This window comes from Sodiomyces alkalinus, assembly GCF_003711515.1.
Source record: "Sodiomyces alkalinus F11 unplaced genomic scaffold SODALscaffold_7, whole genome shotgun sequence".
In the NCBI taxonomy this organism is placed as follows: domain Eukaryota; kingdom Fungi; phylum Ascomycota; class Sordariomycetes; order Glomerellales; family Plectosphaerellaceae; genus Sodiomyces; species Sodiomyces alkalinus.
The window spans coordinates 1,321,056-1,340,772 of NW_021167085.1; the positions used below are offsets into that span (position 1 = coordinate 1,321,056).

A 19,717-nucleotide genomic window follows, 5' to 3' on the forward strand; every position below is an offset into this window, starting at 1 on the left:
CCTCTATACTCGAAATTTCTACATCTAAATCTCTGTCTTCTCCAACTTCTTGGCAAGCTCTTCCACCTCCTTGTCCTTGACTTGTACAACAGGCTCCTCCTGGGCCTCCTCGGCCTCCTTGATGAGAATCTCGGCTCTCTTCTCCGCGGGCAGCTCTACCTCCTCCTCTTCTTCTTCTTCCTCCTCCTCCTCCTCTTCCGAATCCATTCCTTCCAGGTCGCTGAGGCTATCGAGGCCCCAGCCGTCCTCGTCGACAAGGTCGCCTCCATTCTTCTCCTTGCGCTCTTCGAGCAACTCCTGCAAGGCAATGATGGAAGGGTCCTCTTCGTCCAGCTTGTTGCCGTTGATTTCAAGTTTCCTCAACGCAGGCAGGGAAGCGGCTGCATGCACGAAGCCCTCGAGAGACTTAGGTGTGATGTCGTTATACTGCAGTCGGATGGTCTCCAGGTGCTTTTGCTGGCCCTTGGAAAGGGCTTGGGAGAGTAGCATGCTTCCCTTGGCTCCGAGATACGAGTCGCTGAGGCCAAGTTCCTTCAGCTCCGTCCACGAAGGAACTACTCTGGCCAGCACGCGAGCACCCTGCATAGTAAAGGTGTTGTCTTGGAGGTCCAACACCTGAAGCCCACTGGCGTGGCCGAGACCCTCGCTGAGGAGGTGCGAAATACCCTCCTGACGGATGCCGTTCTGCACCATCTTGACCTCCTTGATCTTGTTGTGAAGACTGAAGGCCTTGGCCCACGCGTGCATGCTGCCGTTTTCTAGGCGGTTTCGCCCGCAGATGACCGTTTCGAGGTAGGGAACATCCTTCCCCTCCTTCCTCGCCGCCTCCTTCTTCGCATGTAGTTCGGAAAGCGCGTCGGCAACGAGAATACCGCAGTGAGGGCCGAGTCCGTTGTTGTTCAGGTAGAGGTGCTGCAGAGGCACATGGGCGGCAAGGAAGGCAACGAGGGGGGCCTGCGTGTTGATGCCAAAAGCGTTATCGTTGAGGTTGATGGTGTGGAGATTCGGAAGATTGAGGATAGACGTCAGAAGATGAGACAGCGCTTCGGGAATTTCGCTCAAAAGACGGCCGGTAAACATGTCGGAAAGGTCAGCAGCCTGGATGACGCAGATAGATGTCAGTATGTGCACCATCTACTCATGTCGCTTAGTGTGCCAATATAGGGAGAACAGCAACTCCTTACTCGAAGGTTCTTCTTAGTGGCCAAAACTTCACCAAGAAGTTTGCAAGCTTCTACACCGAAAGTGTTTCCCAGAAGCTGAACCTCCTCGACATCGTTGGATCGCAGCTCCGCGATATGGGGCTCCAAGTCGGCAGCCGTGTCGAACTTGAGACCCTTCCCCTTGAGGGAGAACAACTTGGTGACTGTCATCGTTTTGGCAATGCTATGTGAGATATAATCACACTTAGGGAGGAGATTCAGCTGCTAGGCTTGTAACTGCGACGCAGATAGAAGTGTCGAGTGGATAATAATTACTTTGAAAGGAGAAAATCCGCGGGGGAGGGGCAATGCCCAAGCCAAGGGGCAAAATGTACATACTCCGGACAAAAATTGGTTGGTCCTTTGGGTGACGCCGTAAGAAGTTAGGCGCCTGTTATATTAACACGGCGTACTTTTGGACTTTATCGTGTCGCAAGAAGTATGTACCTCTCCAATAGTTGTGCTTCTACCTTACCTTATGTACTATCGTTGTGTGTGGTGTTACTAGGAGGTACGTACCGATCACAGTACCTAGGTACCTTACCTTATAACCTTGAGATACTAAGAAGTCGCAAATATGGTATTTGCGCCTGCAAGGGAAAAGACACTTCCCAGCGAGCTCTGGGTCTCGGCGATCTACTGCACTGATTGGTTTTGTCTTCACAATGACTGCCCATTTTCTACCTTCAATATTTGTCTTTCTATAATGAACTGAGTTCTATCCCCGACCACATTCGTACCATATAGTCTTCTCACTTACCCCCATTCCATTACGCGTTTTGGATTGCGCGATTCCCGCCGTTTACATCCATGACAGTGGAAGTTTTTCTAAATCGTCAACCATAATCCTACTCTCTCTTTTTTCTAGCTAGGGGATTCTCGACACACGGCGAAACCTCCAAGCGACTTCTTCAGACATGGTGCTTGCGGCCCGCAAGACGTCCCCATATGAGTCGCCTCTTTCTTCAATGGACACAAGTGACTCCTCCGACAACGAATCGCGGGTGGCTATGGCAGCCTTTCGCCCAGCCAAGCGACAAAGGCTTGGGGACGGCTCGCCAGCATCATCTGCTGCTGTGCACGACCATTATCACGACCATGACGATGGCCCCGAGCGAGAGCTGGAGGTAGAGCCAGAGCCAGAGCCAGAACCCGAGGCCGAAGTCGAAGCCGAAGTCGAAGCTGAAGCCGACCCTGAACCAGATCCGCTCGATGGCATGTCGGACGTTTCAGAGGACACCGAAGGTGATATCCCGAGTTCGCCTATTAATGCGCGTCTCGACGAAGAGGATTTCCAGGAACAAGTCACCACTTGCGCTTGGGATGGGTGCGAAGCAGGCGACTTTGGTAACATGGATCGATTGGTAGAACATATCCACAATGTGCACATTGAGAGCAGACAGAAGAAATACACTTGCGAATGGCTAGGGTGCTCCAGAAAGAGCATGGCCCATGCAAGTGGCTATGCTTTGAAGGCTCATATGAGGAGCCATACTCGGGAGAAACCTTTTCATTGTTACCTTCCAGGTAAGAACTTCGTCCACGGCGACTAGTTCCTTATGCTAATACGTTGCAGAATGTGACAGGGCGTTTACTAGGTCAGATGCCTTGGCGAAGCACATGCGCACTGTTCACGAAACTGAGGCTCTCCGCCCTTCCGATCCAGTCCCCAAATCAATGCAGTCCGGCACTACAGGAAAAAGCAAGCTCAAGATCATTATAAAGACACCACAATCCCATGCGGCGGGCCAAGACGACTCTATCAACGGAGGAGGGGATGACGGCGAGCTCTCGGCAGACCTTTTCACACCACTCACGCAGGAACAAGGCTTCACGCCGGAGGAGCTGGACATGCCCCTCGAGAAACTTTACAAACTGTGTCGATTTCAAGTCCGTTGGGCTGAGGAAGAGGGCAAAAAGCTGCAAGATGAAGTAAAACGCCTGGAGGCCATATATGAGCGCGAATGGCGGGAGAAGGAGGTCCTGCTTTTTCAAGTCATCCAGAGCGAGGCTGATTGGAACGAGCGATGGCAGGCCGTTCGCTCAGGGGCAGCAGATGTCAGGCTGTCCAGTGTTCTCGACACCCAGGAAACCGCCGGTGCCTCCTCCACTCCTGGGGCCGAATCGAGCCAGAAGCCAGAGGCAACCACCACCGTCGCCAATGGCGCGAGTCCTGCACCCTCAAGCTGAACACCGGCGCGATATACCACACGCACCACGCATATATTCCATCATTGTTCTCATGGAGGCTTCCCCCGGCCCCTTCGGACAATAGAAGTCGCCGTCTGCCAAGTGGAAAGCAACACCGGGAAGTGCAAGACGCCCTTTATTGAGACAAGACGGATTCTCTTGTCTTATGGGGCATTCATCCTCGCCGCCGAGAGTTCGAGTTGCCCTTGGACTCCGGATAGCTAATTGCGAAAACAGGGCCTTTGCTAAACGGGGAAGGACGAAGCAAGAGGCTGACCACCGGGCCGTGTAATATGTATGAATTGGTAAAATAGGATTACTCAGACGGGGCTGGAGTTAGGCGTCCACATTTGATACATTCGGTACATAGCCATACTTCCTTTACTTCCCTTTCGACATGTTCACACTGTTCACCTTCAAGGAATGACTCCACCCTCCTCAGCTCCTCGGCTTCTCCCACTCCTTCCTTTCCTCTTCCTCGTAGCTGTTCTCATGCCGGACTAGTTTGCCGAGCCTCTCTTGTGAGGCCATGTAACGGGACCGGCCTGTTCCTAACGGCCAGGATGGAGACCCAACAGAGCCCATATTTCAGATGCCCTTCTTCTTCGTGCGATACGACTCGCTATTCTTAAAAGGGAACCCGCTCGTATTCTTGTCGAACCCCGTCCGCTTGTTGACCCGACTTTTATCACCTGCGAACATAATACACCAGAGCCCGAAGCTGGCCATGACTGCACTGCCGAGGCAGCCCGCGGTGTAGGCGGTCTGGCCAGTCCAGTGGAAGCGGCCGTAGCAGTAGAAGGCCGCCGAGGCGTGATAGAGGGTCGACACCAGGATCGTTGCGTCCGCGTAGGCCGAGTGAGTAGACCTATCCTCTGTAGTCGCCCCGTTCCCTGTGAGCGGCAGGCTGCCCGAGAGTATGACCACTACCAGACCTAATGCGAGAATGGCAAAGCCTAGGGAACGAGCGAAATAGTTCTCGAGTGCTAGATACGGCCATATGAGCTTGTGCGACTATTGAGCGAGGTACACTGTCTTCTACCCCAGATGAGGGACCGAGACGACGGGGGAGAGGAGGATTCACGAACAGCTAGCAGAAGAGTACTCATCTCGTAAGAGAGAGCTTATAAAACCCGGCCACAAGATCAGTGGCAATGCCTGAAGGCTAAGCCAGCTCAGGTTTCCGAAGCAGTATGTCGATATGGCCTGCTCGAAATTAGCTATTGATTCCAACTCGGACACTCGTGAACAACAGTCTGGAGGGGAACCCAGGGATTCTGCTCACATCCATTGGAGGTCTCTTAGCTGCAGAGATGGTAAAGTACCAGAGAAAGGCAAAAAGGTCAGAGCTGCGGATGTACGGAGTACACTACCTAGATCGGCAGGTCGCTGAACTGTTCGTACGAAGTAGCTTCACTGCTCATCATTCCGAGTGCATGTGGTAAGTATCACGTCCTCAATCGACGTCATTGGATCTACGAAGTACATGAACAACCGTTTTTCTTGCCATGTCACTTTGCACCCCCTTGCATCCCCGCCCTGTGTGGCCAGTTGACTCCGCTAACGGCATGAGGCAGCATGTACTGGAAGTACTCTGTTCGAGAGGGTCGAGAACAACCTGAAAGCCTATGAGCTTATTACTCATGTCGATGCTAATAATTACCGTGTAACAGGTCGTTGTCTTGGCCAAATACAGGCTTATCAGGATCACTTCGCAGAGGAGTAATTTCGTTGACATGAGATATGCTTGGTAAGGTAATACGGAGTACACCCAGTACCATAATGGGATGGACCCCCGCTCTCAAAGTCGCCACTTGCCGATATCGCACGTGGCGAGGCAGTTGCTACCTACCAGTCGTACTAGGTCGATTTCCAATCACCATCAATCAATATAGGGTGGTTTCTATTTTCCCCGTGTCCATGTTGGCAACGAAGTAAGAAAAGAAAATAATTCCCTTTCTTCTATGATAAAACCGCTCCTCATAGTGTGCCTGGCTTCGGACGCGACGACGGATTGATTGTTTAACCTGGCAACCTATTCTACCCGCCGCCACTCTCAACACCAGCACCATGAGTGCCATCCTCTCCGCAGACGACTTGAACGACTTCATCAGTCCCGGCGTCGCCTGCATCAAACCCGTGGAAACCCTTCCGAGCACCCCGCCTCCCGACACCTCCCTCGAGACTGAAGTAATCCTCGACGGTCAACCGGGCGCCGCCTCGTCTGCCACCAACGGAAACGCCCCAGCTCAGATCTCCCTGACGGACTGCCTGGCTTGTTCTGGCTGCGTCACCTCGGCCGAGGCAGTCCTCGTCGGCCTGCAAAGCCACAGCGAGGTCCTTAATACACTTGATTTTGGCCCATCACTTCGCATTGTCGGGCCAGACGACAAGGGACAGTTCAGGGTCGACGGACTCGAAGACGAGTCGCGAAAGCTTTTCGTGGCTAGCGTTTCGCCACAGGTCAGGGCAAATCTTGCTGCCGCGGCGGGCCGAGGTACAACCGAGAAAGAGGCGGGTTACATGTTGCAGAGGCTGTTGAGCGGCCCCGAAGGCCTTGCAGCAGGCGGCAAGTGGAATAATGGCTTCACGTGGGTCCTTGATACCAATGTCTCTCGGGAAGCGTGTCTCGTCCTGGGCGCCGACGAAGTTCTGGGAACCGATGAGGCTCCCCCATCCTCCGATCCGAAACCGACCCTTACGTCCAGCTGTCCCGGATGGGTGTGCTATGCCGAGAAGACCCATCCTCACGTTCTCCCCCATATCTCCAAAGTCAAGTCCCCACAGGCCCTCATAGGAACGCTCCTGAAGACCACTTTGAGTCGGAACCTCGGGATTCCACCCAGTCGGATCTGGCACTTGGCCATAATGCCATGTTTCGACAAAAAATTGGAGGCGAGCCGTGAGGAACTGATGGATACTGCCTGGACGGGGGATAAGTCAACCGGCCGAGGTATTCGAGACGTGGATTGCGTCATTACCAGCAAGGAAATATTGATGCTGGCTGAATCGAGAGGCTTGAATTTCTTTGACCTGGCCCGAACGAAACCTATGGTTTCTCGCACGCCGTACCCAGACGTTCAGCTGGATCGGTTCCTATTCCCTCCGCGGCCCGCTCACAGGTCATCCCAAGACGCGGGTACGTCAGGCGGCAACTTGTATTTCATTCTTCAGAGCGTGGTAGCGAGGAACCCAGGCTCCAAGATCAACATCGCACGGGGGAGAAATGCGGATGTCACCGAATATACCGTCATATCTTCTGCCGGCGAACCGATATTTAAGGCAGCTCGGTTCTACGGCTTTCGAAATATTCAAAATCTCGTGCGCAGGCTGAAGCCGCCCCGCCCGTCTCGCATGCCCGGCGGGAAGCCCTTCGGAAGTGCAAGGAGACCCGCTGGAAAACCGTCTGGATTGGAGTATGCGTACGTGGAGGTCATGGCCTGTCCTGGAGGCTGCACCAACGGTGGTGGGCAGATCAAGGTCGATGATCCTATCAACATCGAACGAAACGGATTGGCAGAAAAGCCCGGCCCGCTAGAGCAGAAACAGTGGCTAGCAGAAGTAGATGAGGCGTATTTCTCGGAGGAGGACTCTGAGGGCGACGCCATTACCTCGGCATGCGAGGCGTCGCGGCCAGATGTGGTGGACGGAATTTCGCCGTCATACATTCGGGGGACCTTGACGCAGTGGTCGCGCATTACGGGCATAGACCTGAAGAGGCTCACGCTCACAAGTTATCGCGAAGTCATCAGCGATGTCGGGAAAGACAAGACGACCGACACGGAGAGGGTCGTCCAACTGGCTGGCAAGATCGGAGGTGGTTGGTAGACTTGAGCATTCATTAGACGTAAAAATAACCCTTCGTCAAAAGAGACGATGTCATCAATCTCTGCTGGCTCCTCGTCTAGCGAAGCCAAACCCGACTCGCCCACTCCCATCCGGGCCGTGTGGTGCTCGAATGACTGTCCCTGCTTGGTCCTGCTCCATAAGCGATGCACGGCCGGACGGTGTCGTGCTGCTGCTGCCGCCACTGTTCCCAACACCACCTCGTTTTTGGAGCTGAAATCCAGGTTTTGGCGAATGATTAGGGTCGTACAGTTCCTTTGTCTCGGAGCGGCCGTCCGGCCTTCTGGTCTGCTCATCCTGGAACTGTTGGTTGTGGTATTGGCCCTGTCGGCCGGGTCCCCCGCCGTTGCCGCCCCCCCTTCCACGTCCACGGCCTCTTGCGCCCCGTTGGTTATACCCGCCTCCGCGAGATTCCGGCCTCGGCGGGGTTACGGCACCCGGGCTAGACGCGCCGGACGACGGGTTCGGCTCCCCGAAGATCTTAGCCCGTACTTCGTCATATCGTCGCTGCTTTTCCTCGCGCTCTCGCTGCTGTTTGGCACGGATCTCCTCTGGGCTTAGCGTCCGCTCCTTCTTGCGTTCGTTTTCTTCGTCGTCCTCGCTTCCGTCGCCATCGTAGAGTTGAGATGGGGCCCCGGATACGGGGTCACGGCGGCGCGCAATGGTCTGTGTTGATGCGGGCGGGGGTCGGCGACTGAGGACCTTCACTTGTGGCTTGAAGGTAGACGCTAGGGGGACGCTGTTGGTCGCTTCGACGAAGTGGAAGGCTTCTGGAGATTCCCTGAGAGAAACGACAGATGTTAGTCGCGAGTCTGTCGCACTAGACTGCGATCAAAGGGGAAGAAGATGGTGCCATACGCAGATTCCCAGATCTTGCGATTCGTCTCCGCATGCAAAGCCCGTCTCTCCGACGCAGTCATGCGTCTCGGCGGCTCTGGTTCCGGTTCGGGCTGCTCAGCCAGTTTATCGGCTTGCACCTCCCAGTCATCATCTTCCCAGGCGTCAGGGATGACGCCTTTCTTGCCCATGTTGGATCAGAGGTGCTTCATGTGAGCACAGGATCGATGATCTCAGGGAAAAAATCTGGTGCATGTGGTGATAATTGCGATTTTGTGTCAAACATGAAAATCATCCTCATATCAAGATTGGTGTACCACTTCTAGAGGCCGCTTTCGGTGGATGGATGTACGGAGGACGCTCTCCAAATCCGCGATCACGTGTACAATATTACGTATAATTCTGTAATTACCCCACAACGACGTACCTGGATTGTTACCTTACAGTGAAAGGTCCAGATATCGAGCCACGAAGATACTGTACGATAGATATTTACTCCGTGGTGATGCCTCTCGCTTCCTTTCGCATGCTACAAACTATTTCCTAGCAAGGGATACGCTATTTTCTAGCTTATTATGGTCGTAGGAACATGTCTGATTCAGCGCCTTATTACCAGACACAGAAGCGCCTACTTCTAATGGCGACGACTTGCAAGACGTTCGCACGGGTTCAGAATGTTCCCCGTCAGTAGTAGGTCGCCCTCTCTCCCATATCACACGTCTCTTTTCGCACGGCACTCTTCGGGACGAGCTACCTACGCATGGGTCTTCTTGGTCTCCTTGTGTATGACCATCCAGAATCAGAGCGCTGGATTACGAAAGCATTTGAAGAATATGGGTTTGAAGCATTGGTGTCCTGCCAAGGATGTTGCTTTTAGGACGCGCAATTGGCCCGTTTGCGCTGGGTGGCATCGAGGGAGAGTCCTAAGTTGGTCCATGGTATATTTTCCCTTTCCCTTTTTACCTGACACTGAGCGCCCTACCAAAAGGAAACCGATAACAGCTTGTACAAATGCCAATCTTCAACTCGTGAATTCGGAACGAGAGGAAGCCCGGTGCTATGGCTGCAGATAGCCCCCGGTCACCTGAGTGACCTGACCGGTTTATCCACCCAGTCCTGAATTGCTGATCGTTACCGATTGGCTTCCAAGCCTAGCTATTTCGTTGAATTATTTCCCGTCTTTGCTTAACAGCATTTGCGAGGCCGTCGAGGACCGACACGGTGTCCTCCCAGCAGATGCATGCGTCCGTGATGGAGACACCGTATTTCAGACCGCCCTTGCCCTCCTTCGGCACCTTCTGGTTGCCTGGAAAGAAATGGTAAGTCAGTACAGTTCGCATTTAACTCGTCACAACTAAGGGTCGCCTTACCCTCGTTAATGTTGCTTTCAATCATGACGCCCATGATTCCAGTCTCGCCCTTTGAGATTTGAGCTGCGAGATCCGCCGCCACCTTGGGCTGGTTCTTGTGGTCCTTGAGCGAGTTACCGTGGCTGCAGTCGACCATCAGCCTCTGGGGAAGGCCGGCCTTTTCGAGTGATTCTTTCGCTTCGACTATGCTCTTTGCATCGTAGTTCGTCCCGCGAGTACCGCCCCTGAGAATGACGAAGCAGTCTTCGTTGCCCACGGTGCCGACGATGGAAACGACACCTGGCTTAGTGACGGAAAGGAAGTGGTGCGGGTGCCGCACGGCGCCAATAGCATCTATTGCCACCCTTAGAGAGCCGTCCGTGCCGTTTTTGAATCCGACAGGGAAGCTCAGGCCGCTGGCTAGCTCCCGGTGCAGCTGGCTCTCTGTTGTCCTTGCGCCCACGGCACCTACGGAGAGCAGATCGGCGAGGAATTGCGGCGAGATAGTATCGAGCATCTCGCTTGCGATTGGCATGCCCTTGTCGGTTAGGTCGACGAAGAGCTGTCTCGATATGCGCAGCCCCTTGTTGATGTTGAAGCTGTTGTCGATATCTGGATCGTTGATGAGGCCCTTCCAGCCCACGGTGGTGCGCGGCTTCTCCAGGTAGGAGCGCATCACAATGAGTAGCTCATCTTTGTGTTTCTCTTTCTCCTTGAGAAGCAAGTCGCAGTATTCGAGAGCGGCAGCGGGGTCATGGATAGAACAGGGACCAATAATGACAAGTAGACGCTGCTTCTCATCGGTTCCATTGATCACAGCGACCGCTTCGTCACGACCTGAAAGGACCGTCTCCTTCGATTTAGGGGTCTGCGCAATCTCGTGTTGAAGGAGGTTCGGAGGTGTCAGGGGGTTGTAGCCACGGACTATCGAACGGTGAGCTGATGGCATGCAACAAGAGCAATTCTTATTGGGGAGTTTTACTTCTCCAGTCCTCACTGTCGGCCTTGTTCCCGACATTCTTGTTCTCGATGTAGAAGCTCTGTGGGGGAGTCAACCAGGGTCTAAGACCTATTCCTCGGATGAATGATTCAAGCTATCGCTGTCGGCAGTACTCACGGACATGGCGGCGATGAGAGAGTGGGACGTAGCTCGATATATGGCAAACAAACGGAGAGGGAGATAGGGGGGAAATGGGGGAGAAAATGAATGAATTCCTTAGGCTGGAAGTCTCCTGCAAGTCTGACAGTCTCGGGCAGTTAACTGGGGCAACCAGCCGTTGAACAATACGTTAGGGCCACCGGAAACAATCCACAACGACTTATGAGGTGGATTTGGAGAGATGGAGTGTAGTTCTAATAAAATCGCGCCCTGTCTCGAGGAGTGAGCTATTTAGATTACCGTGGCGGTTCTTCACGGAGCCCTCCCCTTTTTTCCCTTCTTTTCTTCTGCGGGAAAGAAAGACAAGAATAAGAAAAAAGAAAAAAAAAAAGAATAAGAAGAGTCTTTGCCGCCAGAAGAATCCGTTTCGATATGACCTGATGGGACAATAATTAGACTATGACTCCGATTGACGGAGAAGCCCCGCCAAAGAAAAAGTTGAGCTCACCGTGACCTTTGCCCCTCCCCCACTCTCGAGCTGACCACGCTCGATATCGGACGCCCGTGGTTGGCTACTGACCGACTAGGTACTGCGGGATCCCATCCCGATTACGGGCGGGGACTGCCGATTGCACACCGCTTAAATCCAAGCCGGAGGGCAACTTCTACAGTAGCTATGGATAATGCGATCTCCTTGCAATATCTATCCTCGTGTTCTGCGTAACACGATGATCGAGTTATTGGTTTATCAAACACTTTTTCTGTCTAACCTACCTACGTTTGCAATACGAGTTCGTGAGCATCATATCGAGTTTAGGGGAACGGAACCTTGATTTCTACGGAGAATTAGCTTCATAAGATACCTAACTACCTTACCTAAGGTAGCTGGCGCCTCCCTAAGGTACCTATTCGCATACAAACTGTAAACTGCGTAAACCGCAATACCTATCCAATAAGGAGGACGGCGTATCATAGCAGGAGTAACAATTAAGCACTAACAACAGTAACGAAAGCCACGTTCGCATATCACGTGATTGGACAGCTCTGCCATAGCCAGCAAGAAACAGCTGCATAAAATAGCATCAAGAAGAAAGCGGCAGGGGTAGCGGGGGGCTGGAGGAAGCCAAAGGGAGACTTACTCTGTATTAACAAAGCCGAGACCAGATCACAAAGGCCGCTCGGTTGTTGGGAAAGCCTGGGCAAATCAACTGATTCAAGCCGTAAACATGACACCTTCAGTACCTTATCCATACGCAAGACCGTATAGAACGGATCTTAGGACGGGACGACGTGAGTGTACTTCGCACTTACCTATAGTCTCAGAAGTGGTGAGTGACGTATGTCGGGGGATGGAAGTGTCTAGAAACATGTACTTCACATGTTTCTCTGACGCCGTCTCAAAAGAGTACCTTAAGACATCTAGTACCTGAGCGGGACATAATCCAACCTAAACAAACACGTGACGAGACTCAACTTTCACAATTGAGGTATTCAGGTATTATCTACTAACCTAACATTCAGGGCTGAAGGATGGCACCCTTGATTCAAGTGGAGGCTCCCTCCCACGCCAGGGAGCCCATGCACCTGACTACCACTGCCACTGCCACTGCCACACGCCTGGGCAGCCTGACGCTGGCGCCACCCCAGAGCCCCGTCCCCCAATTTCCATCTTGCTTTTCGTCTCATCGACCTCCTTCCCACTTGGCTTTCCTACTTTCACCAAACCAACTTCACAACACTGCTTCATCAAAACTCCTCTTTTTGTAATCTCGACGCGTCCTCCTTCTCCCTACAACGAGTTTTTCTTTCCAAATCTCTACATAAGAAACGTCCTTTACAACAGTCAGCCCCTTCCCAAAGGTATGTCACCGTCTCATTTCCGACCCCCCTCTGTCGTCATCGCAGCCTCCCTATTCGGACCACCCTACAACCTCATCCCCAACAGTGGCCCTGCCCTGCCATCTTTTGGGGCTTTGGCTCCCCTAACTACGCGTTATCTGTTACTGCCTCGCCTCTGTCGGTCCCATTCTAGCAGGAGTTGTGGCACGCGCCGAAACCCCACCCTGAAGCGGGGGGCGGCCTCTGGCGGGATCGACAAGAGAACGAGAGTTGTATCCACGTCCTTCAGCTCTTGCGATCCAAGCATTTCGTTACAGGCCTTTTCTTGTCACACAGTCTTCAATCTCGCGTATTGCTTTTGGTTTTATTTCGATCTGGTGCAAATCCATAAAGCGGTCTTGGATAGGCATTGTGTCGATTGAAGTGTTTCGTTCCGGTATACTGACGTGGATTATCAAACAGATATCCAGACATCATCACCATGGCTCATGAGGACGCCGTTTACCTGGCCAAGCTTGCCGAGCAAGCTGAGCGCTATGAGGGTATGTCACAAGCGTGGAACATCACGAGATGGAATTCACAGGCTGACGGCCGTGTCAGAGATGGTCGAGAACATGAAGGTCGTCGCATCCGAGGATCGCGACCTGACTGTTGAGGAGCGCAACTTGCTCTCCGTTGCCTACAAAAACGTCATCGGTGCCCGTCGTGCATCCTGGAGAATCGTCACCTCCATTGAGCAGAAGGAAGAGTCCAAGGGCAACACGACCCAGGTCTCCCTGATCAAGGAGTACCGCCAGAAGATTGAAGAGGAGCTCGCCAAGATCTGCGAGGACATCCTCGAGGTTTTGAACAAGCACTTGATTCCCTCCGCCACCTCTGGCGAGTCCAAGGTCTTCTATCACAAGATGTAAGTTGGACATGCACCCCGTGGGTAGATTCCGAGCTTTCTATCGCGTACTAAATGCCTGTTGCATCACAGGAAGGGAGACTACCATCGCTACCTTGCCGAATTTGCCGTCGGTGACCGCCGCAAGGACTCGGCCGACAAGTCTCTTGAGGCGTACAAGGCTGCCACTGAGGTTGCTCAGACTGAGCTTCCCCCGACTCATCCCATCCGCCTGGGTCTGGCACTGAACTTCTCCGTCTTCTACTACGAGATTCTCAACTCGCCCGATCAAGCTTGCCACCTCGCCAAGCAGGCTTTCGACGATGCCATTGCCGGTGGGTTGCATCTTTTCGCGACGTCATTCCTAGCTACTTAGCCTAACATCATTCGTCACAGAACTTGATACTCTGAGCGAGGAATCTTACAAGGACTCGACTCTGATCATGCAGCTTCTGCGTGACAACCTGGTAAGTCGTCTCGGCACATCTCGTTTATCAGTTCCCACCTCCTGTAAAACCAAACCATATCGGCTGCTAACCCGCCACCCAGACCCTGTGGACGTCGTCCGAGGCCGAGCCCGCGCAGGCTGGCCCTAGCGACGCTCCTCCCGCGAACAAGGAGGAGGAGGGTGCCACCGCTGACGCGCCGGCCGCGGCGTCTGAGGAGGCGCCCAAGCCCGAGTAAAACAAAAAAGTCTCGTCGTGTTGCTTTCTGGAACCTGCGGTCATGGACATGGGTGGACAGGTGTCTACGGAGTGCGGACTGGAGACGTGGTTTTTCTGCGGGTCGGCATTATTAGGGCAAACGCACATGCGCAACCAAGATTTTCTTCTTTTGGGGAGAGGAGCCCGATTCCGTCGGATTCTTCTCGGGAAAACAGATGATGAGGCCTAATAGAGCATTTTAGGGGGTGGGAAGCTACCACTGCTGCTTGTTAGACTCTAATCGACACCGCCTTTGACACCGATAAAAGAAGTGTGTCAATAATAATCATTATAGGGTGGCGTTATTCGGACTGCAGTACTTTGTGGTTTTTCGACTATGGGCAATCTACTTTATCGTCCTCGCAGGGTCTTATCAATGTCTTGATTGGAAAATATCTCGTCCCTCTCACAGAAAAGCTGGGTAGTCTGACGAAAGCACCAGTTGAGGCCTCTATCATTAACTGCCCCCAGGATTGATAACTCCGTCGAAAATAAGAGGAGATTTAATGGCAACTGCAGGGACCCGATTTCTCTGACGTCTTATTCCCCATTCGGGGCGTCTGTAGCCCTCTATTTCTATATTGAGGCCTTTCGAGTAAACCTCCCTTATTCCCAAGAACTTTGGCGGGTTAGCCCTCCGCCTGATGATAATCACGAATTCAGATTTCGGTACTAATTCATAATGATGCCCTGGAAACCAACGTACGAACTTACCAGGGTGAAGTCTCGTTTCTTCTACATGTCTATTTGTCGTCCTTGGTTGTGTTAACTCTAGCCGAGTTAACAGCTATAGATAGACCGCTAGAACTGAGAGGTTTGATCTTGTTCCCCCCCCCATCCTCCCTTCTCAGGTCCTAGGCGGCCCTCGAGATCCCGTTCATATTGCCAACCGAAGGGAACAGAGCCCTTAGCAGCAGCTTTTCCAGTGGTGATCATAGTAGGGTGTTCGCAAAGGCCAGGACATCCCCATTGACATGCGTAGGAGGGGCTGGCTCGCGCAACTCACCCAATACCCGGCTCCATTCTCATATGATTGTGAGTTACTAGTCGGTTTTCGCATAGCAGTCGAACTCTTTGCAACTTTTCCCCTAGGCTCGTCTTGGTAAAAGCCGGACGGTTGTCCGCCCAATGTCCTTTCAGCCTTGACGGGAAGCGGATTAAGCCTGAGTCGCACTTTTTGTATAACTGACACGGCGTTGCCGAGGACGTTCTACCGCCACGACCGTCTCCAGTTGCCCTGGCTAGCGTTGGTGCCTTCCCTGAGTTGCAGTTTCTCCATCTACATTGCCACCAAATTCTTACTCCGTAGATGGCCCGCTGGTGAAAGTCAACAAGAGGCTGATGGGCCAGCGGGCATACACGGGGGAGAGTATTATGGAGAGGGCGGAAAAGCAACTCATTCCGTATGCTGGAGGATAGAGGCTCCACAGATGTTTGGGGTTATTGTCCATGGTATTACTTGGCGGCCAAGGGTGGTGTGTGTGTATGTCTAGTAGACCTGATCTCTACCGATGGACGGTCGACTACGTAGGTATTAATTAGGGAAACGCGAAGTTGCAATGGCAGCGTTGGGATATCCTTGCGTTGATCGAGAAAATATTCTTAAGGGGACGAGTCCTGATGAAGACGAGATACCTGTATGACGGATAGGGAAGAGAGGCAATGCCAAGAACGCTGTACCAACGCTGTATGAAGCAACTGCGAAACAAGGACAAGCGGTGGGACTCGGACGAAAGCATTGTGGCTTGTGACGTTAGCCGCGAATTTGGAGGTCATGACCTTATTATGGCAACGGCACAATTAACCGGTGGGTGGTGGCCTGATGCCTGGTGCCAAACGGGGAACTCCGTGTTGAGAATAAGAAGATACCTACTTCAAGCAGGTAAGCACCCCTAATTTAAAGTAGCTACCTACTGCTAGGCTCTTGGACCCATCAGCGCACCCAGAATCCAATAAGAAGCATTTATACTAGCACTGTTTGTTTCGTCACATATTGCTTACTCGTCCGGTTTTACTCACCAAGTTAAACCTGCCATACATATACAACCTCCTCTCTACCCCAACTCTAAACCGTAACCACGCCCAACATCCGAGACGCTTCCCCCCTCTCACAACAATGATTCGAACCTCCGTTATCAAGGCTGCTCGCCAGCCCGTAAACTTCACTTCCCGAGCGACGTTCACCACTACTACCCGCGTCATGGCTGCAGGCGATACTGGTGCTCCTCCCAAGACCGGCGGCGTCGGGTGAGTTAAATGACGGCATCATGAAGCTTCTTGTTTGCCATTGTTCCTTTTTGCTACCTCTTTTCCTTCCCCCCACTTTCTGTGGTTTCGGCGTCTCTGGAGAAGTTTCCTCCCTCACATGCCTCATCAGTTGGCATCGTTTGAAAGGGGATTCGGCTAACTTCATCCTTTGTCCTATCCCCGTTCACAGAGACGCGTTCCAGAGGCGCGAAAGGGCCAACGAGGAATACGCTATCCGCCAGCGCGAGAAGGAGAAGCTCCAAGAGATGAAGAAGAAGATCGCAGAGCAGCAGGCTCACCTGCAGCAACTCTCCGACCACATGTGCGTTCCCACCGATCGGCACTCTCCTATATCCCGATCGACGCTCCTACCCCAAACGACTGGAGGATTCATGCTAATCAATCGTTTCACATGATTACAGTGACGAGATAACGAGGGATCAGGGTGGTGAGAAGAACTGAGGTCTCACTCAATACGTCTGGACCCATATAGAAGAACCCAATCAAGTCATTGTCCACGAAGAGAACAGGCTACTGTAACACAAGGGGGAAGGAAGGATCGGACGCCGAAACCAGCCCGAACTGTTCTGATCACATGAGTTTTCTCCATGGGAATGCGGCTGCGACAATTGCGTATTGCCGCAACTAGCGAAGTAATGTACAGTAGATATGATCATCAAGGGCACCTCGAGTGCAGCCCATTCCTCTCAATGGACAGACAGTGTTTCACTTTGACAAAACCTCCATGTAGCCTTCCCGTTGCGCATCTCTGTTTCATCCGGGCTTTGTTAACACAGAAGCACACTTCTATCGCCTGCCCATGTAGGAGCGATAGAAGCCCTCGGCAGCATCGCTCTCGGCTCCATATTGAGCGCCGAGGTTGTTGCTCGACTTTTGGGCCGCCGATACCTTGGCTTGAAGTGCAGCTGCGTTCTGGTCGATCCACTGGAGTTGCGAGAGATGACCGTTCAGAACCCGGACGATTTGGCTCAGCTGTTATGAGTGTTAGTTCAGCGTCGTACATATCATATTGTAGTAGTAGACTTGGACGTACCGGATCCTCTGGCATGGTGCCCTTGCTCAAGGTGCCAGAGATCTCATTGATCTCCTTGACCATCTTGGACAGATCCCGACTCTTCTCATCAAGGTGCTGGGTCAGTTTCTCAGCCAGCTTGTAGGTGCGTTCCCGCTCCTGATCAGGGCCTGCAAGGGCCTCGCCCTGGCCCATCTGGCGAGAGAACATTTCCTTGACCTCATTCTCATACCGGTTGAGCCATTCCTCAAGCTCATCCTGTTGACTTTCCACGGCCTGGAGCTGACGCTCGATCTCATGGCTCGCCTTCTCCGCCTCGAAAGTATTAAGGTAAAGCTTTTGAACCTTCTCGCCGTTGTTGACGAGTGTGAGATCCCAGCTGGATGCCTCTTCGGCGTATCGTTTGAATTCCTTTTGGTACTTGGAAAGGTTGGAAGCCCACTTAGTTAGCACATCGTCTATCGACTTGTTCCTCAGGCGAGGCAACTGAGAGGGAGGTCCGGTCGTCGAGGCGCCCAAGGCATTGCCTGAAGCCGTTGTGGCGTTCTGAGCGATGCTCGCGCCTAGAGCGGTGGTTGAAGGCTTGGCTCCACCCCCGGACGCAGCCGTCGTTGCAGGAGTTGAAGCGGTTGTCGTCGATGTCGCGGGGGCGGACGTGGTGGTGGTCGCAGGTTGTGACGAGGCCGTGGTTGCCGCAGCACCGAAGAGACCACCGCTGGCAGGTTTGGCTTGCGTTGTCGAGGAGCTCTGATTTCCGAACAGAGATGACGTGGCGGGTGCAGCAGTAGCGGGGGCGCTTGCAGGCGTGGTAGTTGGTTTGTTGCCAAAGAGACCCCCAGACGTCGCCGCCGTCGTAGTTGCAGGGGCAGCGGACGAGGCAGCGTTGCCGAAAAGACCACCTGCAGTGCTAGTAGCAGGAGCCGAGGCAGCGGGCGTGGATGTAGCAGGTCTGGCGCCGAACAAACCGCCAGATGACGCAGCAGCTGGCTGGGTAGACGGAGTCGACTGTTGATTGCCGAAGAGGCCGCCAGATGATGTAGTAGTAGCAGCAGGCTTCTGGCCGAACAAACCGCCACCTGTCGACTGTGCGCCGGCCGTGGAAGTATTGCCGAAAAGCGAAGCGCCCGAGGTTGTAGGCTGGCTGGATGGGACAGCTTGAGTGGTCGTTGCGGAAGGGGCAGATCCAAAGAGACCCCCCGCGGCGGGCTTGGACGCATCCGTCGGAGGCGCTCCGGCTGGGGTAGTAGACGGCTGAGCAAACAGGCTCTTTGCGGGAGTTGCTTGCGTGGTGGGAGTTGTGCTAGCTTGTTGCTGTGTGTTGGCGGCGGGCGATGTTGGATTTCCGAACCGCCCGCCAGCCGAAGGCGCCGTCAAGCCAGTAGACTGCGCCTGGCTCGTGGCCTGAGAACCAAACAACCCACCAGAGGATGTTGAAGTATTAGTATTCCCAGCTCCTCCGAAAAGGCTCGGGTTCGAACCAGAAGTGGCATTCCCGGTACCACCGAAAAGCGAGGATCCCCCAGTCGCGGTTGAACCAGCACCTGACGTATTACTGAAGAGGCCTCCGGATGCTTGTGCAGATGTGCTCGGAGTAGACGCAGCGGCGTTTCCAAATAGACTACCAGATGTAGTTGGAGTGCTCGAAGATCCAGTGGCGCCAGAGGCTGCAGGGGTAGTACCGGCATTGCCGAATAGACCTCCAGGCTTCTGAGCAGAGCTGTTCCCAAAAAGAGATCCCCCCGAGGCCGAATTGCTTGTGCCGGAGCCACCAGCGGTATTGTTGTTCGAGGGCCCGCCCAGGTTGCCAAAGGAGAATGAAGGGGTGCCGGTCGCAGCTCCGAAGACGGCTCCAGAGGCTGGGGCAGAGGTGGCCGGGTTCGACTGACCGCTCGAGGTCGGTGTCGAACTGGGAGCCCCAAAGTTAAACGACATGGTAGAGGAGCGGTCGCTCAGAGATGATATACTTGCGAATTCGCTCTGTTTGCCTTTTAACCACGAACGGAAATCGTAGCTTGGTCCAGCTCGTTCGATGGACAGTGATGAGAGTTTTATGTTCCTATCAGTTCCGTCGCAATCAAAGGATGGTATAGATGGATCAAGAAGTTCGAGCCTTTGGGTAGACCATAGGGCGTACCAGCTCGGGAGTAGATGTCACGGATAGGGTGACGAGCGGGTGTAGGAAGGAAGGGAAGGAGAGAGTGAAAGCAAGCTATGGAGTACGGACCAGGCGGTAGCTTTTTCTTCCGATTATCTCCAAACGCGACCTAGCGCGTAAGGGATTCCTCGCCTCGCCAGTTGCGGGCAGCTTGGTCGTTCAAGATAAAAGGGTCCGTGCGTCTCGCTGGTGACAAACACGAACGGGGTACGTATACGGAGTATGTAAGCAAGACAGTGGCCTAAGGTTTCAATTCAAAAGGACATCACGTGATACGACTTCATTTGTGACCTTTGGTTTCAGCCCATAAGGTCTCTTGCCCGTCTCCAC

General features: G+C 53.4%; 9 protein-coding genes across 9 annotated transcripts; 4 read left to right on the forward strand and 5 right to left on the reverse strand.

The window, feature by feature from the left end:
- Nucleotides 1-24: 24 nt before the first annotated feature.
- SODALDRAFT_313622 (RNI-like protein) lies at nucleotides 25-1,489 on the reverse strand (the record flags this gene model as incomplete). Its single annotated transcript, XM_028609238.1, has 2 exons — nucleotides 1,185-1,489; nucleotides 25-1,098 (listed from the first exon to the last, which is right to left on the reverse strand). Exons 1-2 carry the CDS (start codon nucleotides 1,371-1,373, stop codon nucleotides 25-27), a joined length of 1,263 nt encoding a protein of 420 aa, XP_028465242.1. The 5' UTR covers nucleotides 1,374-1,489.
- A 681-nt stretch (nucleotides 1,490-2,170) lies between these two features.
- On the forward strand, nucleotides 2,171-3,392 carry SODALDRAFT_340724 (zinc finger protein; the record flags this gene model as incomplete). The annotated part of the gene is made up of 2 exons (XM_028612978.1): nucleotides 2,171-2,729; nucleotides 2,779-3,392. The coding sequence occupies 2 exons, from the start codon at nucleotides 2,171-2,173 to the stop codon at nucleotides 3,390-3,392; spliced, it is 1,173 nt and encodes a 390-aa protein (XP_028465243.1).
- Nucleotides 3,393-3,666: 274 nt separating this feature from the next.
- SODALDRAFT_351723 (hypothetical protein) lies at nucleotides 3,667-4,822 on the reverse strand. Its single transcript, XM_028613553.1, has 3 exons — nucleotides 4,678-4,822; nucleotides 4,481-4,598; nucleotides 3,667-4,378 (listed from the first exon to the last, which is right to left on the reverse strand). Exons 1-3 carry the CDS (start codon nucleotides 4,681-4,683, stop codon nucleotides 3,981-3,983), a joined length of 522 nt encoding a protein of 173 aa, XP_028465244.1. The 5' UTR covers nucleotides 4,684-4,822; the 3' UTR covers nucleotides 3,667-3,980.
- A 472-nt stretch (nucleotides 4,823-5,294) lies between these two features.
- SODALDRAFT_334537 (LET1 protein) lies at nucleotides 5,295-7,314 on the forward strand. The gene has a single exon (XM_028612240.1). The coding sequence runs from the start codon at nucleotides 5,463-5,465 to the stop codon at nucleotides 7,218-7,220; it is 1,758 nt and encodes a 585-aa protein (XP_028465245.1). The 5' UTR covers nucleotides 5,295-5,462; the 3' UTR covers nucleotides 7,221-7,314.
- On the reverse strand, nucleotides 7,275-8,266 carry SODALDRAFT_361149 (hypothetical protein; the record flags this gene model as incomplete). Its single annotated transcript, XM_028614339.1, has 2 exons — nucleotides 7,275-8,019; nucleotides 8,097-8,266. 2 exons carry the CDS (start codon nucleotides 8,264-8,266, stop codon nucleotides 7,275-7,277), a joined length of 915 nt encoding a protein of 304 aa, XP_028465246.1.
- A 960-nt stretch (nucleotides 8,267-9,226) lies between these two features.
- On the reverse strand, nucleotides 9,227-11,574 carry SODALDRAFT_340726 (3-deoxy-7-phosphoheptulonate synthase; the record flags this gene model as incomplete). The annotated part of the gene is made up of 4 exons (XM_028612979.1): nucleotides 9,227-9,381; nucleotides 9,446-10,348; nucleotides 10,407-10,464; nucleotides 11,572-11,574. The coding sequence occupies 4 exons, from the start codon at nucleotides 11,572-11,574 to the stop codon at nucleotides 9,227-9,229; spliced, it is 1,119 nt and encodes a 372-aa protein (XP_028465247.1).
- Nucleotides 11,575-12,843: 1,269 nt separating this feature from the next.
- Nucleotides 12,844-13,932, forward strand: SODALDRAFT_279476 (14-3-3 protein; the record flags this gene model as incomplete). Its single annotated transcript, XM_028608171.1, has 5 exons — nucleotides 12,844-12,904; nucleotides 12,963-13,269; nucleotides 13,342-13,583; nucleotides 13,645-13,715; nucleotides 13,798-13,932. The coding sequence occupies 5 exons, from the start codon at nucleotides 12,844-12,846 to the stop codon at nucleotides 13,930-13,932; spliced, it is 816 nt and encodes a 271-aa protein (XP_028465248.1).
- A 2,072-nt stretch (nucleotides 13,933-16,004) lies between these two features.
- SODALDRAFT_334542 (hypothetical protein) lies at nucleotides 16,005-16,938 on the forward strand. Its single transcript, XM_028612241.1, has 3 exons — nucleotides 16,005-16,199; nucleotides 16,390-16,521; nucleotides 16,622-16,938. The coding sequence occupies exons 1-3, from the start codon at nucleotides 16,069-16,071 to the stop codon at nucleotides 16,659-16,661; spliced, it is 303 nt and encodes a 100-aa protein (XP_028465249.1). The 5' UTR covers nucleotides 16,005-16,068; the 3' UTR covers nucleotides 16,662-16,938.
- Nucleotides 16,715-19,470, reverse strand: SODALDRAFT_313636 (hypothetical protein). Its single transcript, XM_028609239.1, has 2 exons — nucleotides 17,254-19,470; nucleotides 16,715-17,192 (listed from the first exon to the last, which is right to left on the reverse strand). The coding sequence occupies exons 1-2, from the start codon at nucleotides 19,162-19,164 to the stop codon at nucleotides 17,007-17,009; spliced, it is 2,097 nt and encodes a 698-aa protein (XP_028465250.1). The 5' UTR covers nucleotides 19,165-19,470; the 3' UTR covers nucleotides 16,715-17,006.
- Nucleotides 19,471-19,717: the final 247 nt, after the last annotated feature.